At 37.3% G+C, this 6341-nt stretch overlaps 4 protein-coding genes across 4 annotated transcripts in view; 3 read left to right on the top strand and 1 right to left on the bottom strand.

Moving 5' to 3' along the window:
• Window positions 1-4: 4 nt before the first annotated feature.
• LOC101242836 (chymotrypsinogen B) lies at window positions 5-950 on the top strand (the record flags this gene model as incomplete). The annotated part of the gene is given in 3 exon segments (XM_009862767.2): window positions 5-118; window positions 176-315; window positions 383-950. Coding segments are annotated over 3 exon segments (422 nt in total), but the record flags the coding sequence as incomplete, so codon positions are not given.
• Window positions 951-1124: 174 nt separating this feature from the next.
• Window positions 1125-4451, top strand: LOC100186702 (dynein assembly factor 3, axonemal). Its single transcript, XM_002130605.4, has 11 exons — window positions 1125-1307; window positions 1635-1768; window positions 1819-1912; window positions 2022-2179; window positions 2238-2414; window positions 2523-2645; window positions 2698-2823; window positions 3215-3377; window positions 3788-3902; window positions 3957-4031; window positions 4099-4451. The coding sequence occupies exons 1-11, from the start codon at window positions 1235-1237 to the stop codon at window positions 4241-4243; spliced, it is 1383 nt and encodes a 460-aa protein (XP_002130641.1). The 5' UTR covers window positions 1125-1234; the 3' UTR covers window positions 4244-4451.
• A 41-nt stretch (window positions 4452-4492) lies between these two features.
• LOC100184311 (peflin-like) lies at window positions 4493-5431 on the bottom strand. Its single transcript, XM_002130550.5, has 4 exons — window positions 5282-5431; window positions 5070-5229; window positions 4879-5022; window positions 4493-4825 (listed from the first exon to the last, which is right to left on the bottom strand). Exons 1-4 carry the CDS (start codon window positions 5300-5302, stop codon window positions 4596-4598), a joined length of 555 nt encoding a protein of 184 aa, XP_002130586.1. The 5' UTR covers window positions 5303-5431; the 3' UTR covers window positions 4493-4595.
• Window positions 5432-5864: 433 nt separating this feature from the next.
• The window catches only part of LOC108950181, a gene marked incomplete at its 3' end in the record, with an annotated part of 2430 nt that continues 1953 nt past the window's right edge, over window positions 5865-6341 (top strand). The window contains exons 1-2 of the mRNA XM_018815150.2: window positions 5865-6163; window positions 6240-6322. Of these exons, the coding sequence (XP_018670695.1) occupies window positions 6066-6163; window positions 6240-6322 (181 nt within the window). The remainder of the gene's footprint in view (window positions 6164-6239; window positions 6323-6341) is intronic.

Here is a 6341-nt window from a genome sequence, read left to right as displayed (position 1 = left end):
GGTTCCGCTCGAGACACTAAATGGGTTCAACCTGCTTGTTTGTTACATCATAATGAAGAACGGTTTGATGCAGGATATGTTTGTGCGACCACTGGGTGGGGTAGGACCAACCCTGATGGTGAGCTTAGATATCATATATAAACATAGACATCATATATAAACATCATGTTAACAGTTGACGGAATAGAAGATTCGTTACGGCAAGCTGAAGTTCCGATAATTGATCATTCCACCTGTCAATCAAACTATTGGTCGGATTACAATATTCACGCTTCGATGGTTTGTGCGGGAGCTGCGGGTTCCAATTCATGCAAGGTGTGATGCCATAATGGATGTGATGTCATAATGGGTGTAATGTCATAATCGGTGTGATTATTCACAGGGTGATTCTGGAGGGCCACTTGTTTGTTTGAAGAATAATTCGTATTATTTGGTTGGAATTACAAGTTGGGGCGACGTGAAATGTAAACGTGACATCCCAGGCGTTTACACGCGACTACAAAGCTATTCAAGATGGTTGGGCAACATAATGAATCAAGACCAATGTTAAAACATCAAATATTTCAACAAATTATTATTTATTTTCAAATTATATCAAAACCTCATGTGACGCTCGAATAATTATGTGATGTCATTATTGAATTTGATTGTTATCATAACTGTATTGTAGTGATTGTGACGTCACTATCCGTTGATGAATTAGGATTATGACGTCATACGAGTGTTGATAAATGCCACGTGACTTAGATTTTCTGAGTTGGTTTAAGTTCAGGGGTGTAGCGTTATTATGTATAGGCCACAACCGCAAGTTTAGTTCCGAAATAACCCCCTTCCAGTATAAAACATAACCAGCGACATCTATCGGATATTGTTTAGTGTAACTTTTACCGCTCCGTGGCAGTAGTGAGTATAGACACCAAACATAAGTTTAAATATAAACGAACTGATAAGTGAATGTCTACAAGGTTTAAATTAATTGTTTTTTTTAAGTTGTTTTGTCAAAATCAACGAAACATGAATGTTGTTTCTATGTTGGTGACTCTTTTGTCTGTTCTTTGGTTCTAGAATTGAAAAGTTTGAATCATTCGAGTTTAGTTGAGACGCAAGCTTAGATATAAAACGTACAATGTAATACTACACTTAATTTTAAATAGGTTTACAAGGAAAAGTGAAAATTGTTACAAATAAATTTATAAATTTGAATAAATCCTAAATTTGTGGCGAATGTTTTAAAATGACAACTTCAGGAGAAGGCTTTGGATCAGTAACGATGTGGGGGTTTTCCCCTGCTATTGATCTTCAAGAAGGTGATTATGACATCATAATGTGCATTTATTAACGCGCTGTGACAAAGTGGTGAGTGCTCAACTCTGGACCGGACGAAATGGGCGCTCGATGCTGCTACCATTGTTGGCGTATGTGTCCTTGAGCAAGACACTTAACAACAATTGCTCCAACCCAGTGGTCACTAATGGGTTGTCCAAATTATCAGCCACACAAAAACAATCACCCACAAAGTTACATACGTGGTAACTCGTAAGCATGCACGAGGTGAATAAAACAGAACACCCGTGCTATAACGACGTTTCCCTTATATTTATTCATTATATAATACATGACTTGTGACATCACAGATGTGCGAGGTTGTTTGCCAACAAACGAGGAGGGGATCGAAGTAATGAACATCCTCTTGATTGGAAGCGGAGATTGCCGTCATATCTTAAAGACAATGGCGCAGAGGAGACGACATAAGAAACGAAAGATTCACGTAAGTATCATGTCATAATATTTGTAACTTGATTAATTTTTTAACTTTAGATTTACGTCGTTGAAAACAACCTTGAACTGCTTGGCCGACATTTGTTGTTGTTGACGCTTGCGTTGGAACCTAGCGATAAAGTTGGATTGCAAGGTATATGATTATTATGATTTCTATGGTTACCATGATAGTTTATTCAAGCCGAGAGTATTTGGTTACTTTTAATATATGTTACCCCATATTAATAATAAATGAATTACAGAGAAAGTTGATTTATTTTCCGAACTTTATGGAAATGCATTAATTCGCCAACAAAGCGCGCAATATTTGCAAGAAAAAGCGAATTTGTTTATTGAGATGATAACAGACCTAGATTACTTTGATGAAAGAATGCCGACAATTGATCTTTCACAACTAAAAGTGGGTTTGTGATGTCATAATCATACCGAACCAAGTAATAATAAGCATTTATTTCAAGTATAAAGAACGGGATTATCTGGAAGGTATCTTCAAGTTCTGGCGGGAACCAAACCCAAAATATTTTAACATTTCAAGTTTATGGGATAACAGGTTACGACAATATCTTGGGGTTCGTTACGACGCAAGAAAGGGGGTGTTCGATTGGGATCTATCAATGAAACTTCATGAACTTGGGGTGAGTTTTGTGTTTTCGTGTTTACCCCAACATTGTATATTACCCCAACATTGTATATTACCCCAACATTGTATATTACCCCAACATTGTATATTACCCCAATTTTAGGCGAAAGTTGTCACAAAAAACGAATATTTTCGATGGAGGGAAAACGGCGTCGCGTTTGAAACTCGGGAGGGGATTTACGATCGCCCGAATAATTCTATGGCTTGCGGGATTTTGTTGAAGAGGGTAAGGTTATATATTACGTACAGTGGATAGAAATAACATTTCCTTTCATTAGAGGGATGGTGAGCGCGTCCCGTGTCGAGGTTATTGGGGCGACATGATCACTGGACCGTACGTGGCATTCGGCCTCGATGCTGAAGATAAAAGTTTGTTTAAAACTGCCAACGGGAAACCAACAAAGGTATCATAGATATCATATATAAACAGATATCATATATACTAACATAGATAATAGATATCATATATACCATCATAGATATCATATATACTAACATAGACATTATATATACCAAATATAGATATCATATGTAAATACAGATATCATATTTATTAAAAAAGATATCATATATATATTAACACAGATATCATATATATATTAACACAGATATCATATATATATTAACACAGATATCATATATACATTAACACAGATATCATATATATATTAACACAGATATCATATATATTAACACAGATATCATATATACTAACATAGATATCATATATGTTAACACAGTTATCATATATGCTAACATAAATATTATATATACTAACATAGATATCATATACAGACAGTCGAAGACATCACCCTACACAACTTAACGTTGTTGTTTCACGAGCTGTCGAGCGGGCAACAGAGCATTAGGAATGATGTCGTTGCAATCGTTGAACCAGAACGACGGGATTCTGAAAGTGAAGTGACGCATGAACGAACATCACACCGAGAGTTTTACGGTTCGTTGATTATCATCTTACCCCACATAATCCATCTTACCCCACGTAATCCATCTTACCCCAACGTAATCCATCTTACCCCACATAATCCATCTTACCCCATCTAATCCATCTTACCCCACATAATCCATCTTACCCCACGTAATCCATCTTACCCCACGTAATCCATCTTACCCCACATAATCCATCTTACCCCACATAATCCACCTTACCCCACGTAATCCATCTTACCCCATCGAATCCACCTTACCCCACGTAATCCACCTTACCCCACGTAATCCACCTTACCCCACCTAATCCACCTTACCCCATCGGAATCCATCTCACCCCACATAATCCATCTTACCCCACCTAATCCACCTTACCCCACGTAATCCACCTTACCCCACGTAATCCATCTTACCCCGCAGCGCCGATTCCCTGCGAAGAAGTTTGTGTTCACTTTCTTCCATTAAATTTTGTGAACGAATTGCCGCGTAAGTCGAAATTCAAGAATTTGTTCAACGCTGCATTTGTATCAGCGAGGTTAGTATTGTGATGTCATCGTTATGATGTCATCATTACATAACTATTACACAGCATGGTTCATCTCTTGGTTCCGTCGTTGAAAGATATTTTTGCCGAACATTCGAGATTAAACATTGAGCTCGTCAAGTAAGTACCAACCACACGATGGCGTTGTTGTACACTAGATGACGATGTTGTGACGATTTTTCCGCAGGTTTATACTCGATCTCGACAAAACACAAGTTGACGGATTCTCGAACCGAATATTAACAATGGCTGGTGATGTTGGATTTCAACCAAGTTTGGACCAATCAGAAGCTCTCGTTTCAAACTGTTTCGCTAAGTTTAACAAAGCATAAACCTCACTGTGATGTCATAATGGTGCTACCATATATTTTCATATAACCCATCAAGTATTTTTATAAACACCTCGTTAACAGGTACTTATTTTGTCACAAATATTTTAAGCAGTTGTTTTCTACATAAAGTGGCGCGTTGCAGCAAACGTCGGTTTTATGTAAATTCTGTAACATGTAATAGTTTGAATGAATAAATTGGTAAATATTATTTCGGGTTTATATTTTTAAAACCAACTTGAAAATGAGTATGATGTCATAATGTTTCTTGTTTTTATTTCATATATTGTGACACAATTGTTAAATACGACACTTATATACATATTGAACTAAATTAGATTTGTTTTGCAATAATTCAAGGTTTAATATTATTGACTGCAACGCACATGAAGTCGTCGTAACTTATTTGTGCGTTCCCGCGCATCTGGGCGTCACGCTGCTTGAATTGGCCCGTCAACGACTGAATCAACACCGAACAATTTATAAAATCTTCAAAAGTTAATTGTTGTCGATTGTAAACGTCATACTTCCACATTGCTGTTCGTGTGAATTGTGATGTCACATTGAAACCCATTCTAGTGAAAGCTGGTAAAACGTAATGTTATATAAGATATCCATTGTACCATCATTCCTTATACCTGTATGTAGCTCGTTTTCACTGATGTAGCCGGACCGATCCTGGTCGTACGCCATGAATACTTGTCGCCACTGGTTGATGAATCCCCATAAGGAACTAAATTCATGGATGTCGATCGTGCCAGAGTAATTCCGATCAAACATGGCTGAAAGTACTTGTTTTAGTTTTAGTAATGTTGTGGAAGATGCTTACAAATCATCTGGTAACATGTCTCCAGTTTGAACCTGGACCAGTCGTTATTAGTCAACGCTTGTTGTAATTCCCCGGCAGATATGTGACCACTTCTGTCGGCGTCTACAGAATGGAACCAAGCCACCACAGTTGGATCAAGTTGGGGAGCGCCGTAACCTGGCTGTAAAACGTGAGTCTAATTATGTATATATAGTTATACATGATGTAAATACCTGTTGACCATAAAACGCCATGTATTTCGGGTTTTTGGTTTTAAAATTAACTGTTAAAATAATAAAAACGATTTTGATTTCCAAAACAAATAAACTTAAATTTTGTCAAACTCGCAGCCAAAAAGTGTTGCCGAAACATTTATTAAAAAATACCCGTGATCGACAAATCAGGTTTCTATGGCCAAATCCACAAATGTGTGTCCGCCGTCTGGTATATTCCCCATTCGCAACATTATTTACTTACATAAACCAAAGACTCGCAACGGATATTATTTACTTACATAAACCAAAGACTCGCAACGGATATTATTTACTTACATAATCGCCGTTATATCTTTACAACGCATGTGGATGGCGGTTGGTTTCATATGCTTTGGTATAACCGCCTTAATATTCGCCATTGGTATAACGATGAACGTTCAATCAACTGTTGATGTCGCAAATGATGATGATATTCATGGATGACGTCACTTGTGTGGAATGTCATCGGCGTGACGTCATTCAACCGATTCCAAGGTAGTTTGGAATGTCTGTATAATTTAGTAGAATTTTCAAAATCAAATCGTAAATATTTGTTTTTGAACAAACAGGTTTAACTTACGATGGGCTAGTTGAGCGAGAAATGTTTTTCGTGGAAACGCCTCAAGGAATAAATTGTTGTATTTGTTAAAAGCTGCTGGAGCTATTTGGCATACGGTATACGCAAAGCAACTAAGAAGGGTCATTTATTATTGCTGATAATTAATATATTAAAAGTTTTAGGGTTAGAGCCCTCGTGACTATAATGAATAAAATGTTTTTAACCGTCGCATTGCTTCTAATCTTGAATCAATCTATAAACGCGAATGTGGTTTGCCCGAATACTGAAGTTCTCACAGTTGGGTACGTAAGTGTTAATGTTATATCTATTGTTTGCGCGCCAACTTTAAACTACCTGACTAACAACGTGGTTTTATAGATGTGCCAAGGTACCTGGGGAGTTGTGCGGTGTGGTTGCTGTTTGTAGAAGCGATTTGGTTTGTACCGACCATACATGCCGATGTGAGTATTTCGACTTTTC

This window comes from Ciona intestinalis, unplaced genomic scaffold (assembly GCF_000224145.3).
Source record: "Ciona intestinalis unplaced genomic scaffold, KH HT000036.2, whole genome shotgun sequence".
In the NCBI taxonomy this organism is placed as follows: domain Eukaryota; kingdom Metazoa; phylum Chordata; class Ascidiacea; order Phlebobranchia; family Cionidae; genus Ciona; species Ciona intestinalis.
Note: the sequence above shows the minus strand (reverse complement) of the source record. Positions and strands in the feature narration are given on the sequence as shown.

Coding starts and splice junctions, on each gene's coding strand:
- LOC100186702 (XM_002130605.4), top strand. CDS start 1,235: ATGACAACTTCAGGAGAAGGCTTTGGATCAGTAACGATGTGGGGGTTT. Junction 1,769..1,818: donor ATAAGAAACGAAAGATTCAC/GTAAGTATCATG, acceptor TTTTAACTTTAG/ATTTACGTCGTTGAAAACAA. Junction 3,378..3,787: donor ATCACACCGAGAGTTTTACG/GTTCGTTGATTA, acceptor CTTACCCCGCAG/CGCCGATTCCCTGCGAAGAA.
- LOC100184311 (XM_002130550.5), bottom strand. CDS start 5,302: ATGGCGTTTTATGGTCAACAG. Junction 5,023..5,069: donor GACATGTTACCAGATGATTT/GTAAGCATCTTC, acceptor AAGTACTTTCAG/CCATGTTTGATCGGAATTAC. Junction 4,826..4,878: donor TGAAAACGAGCTACATACAG/GTATAAGGAATG, acceptor ACGTTTTACCAG/CTTTCACTAGAATGGGTTTC.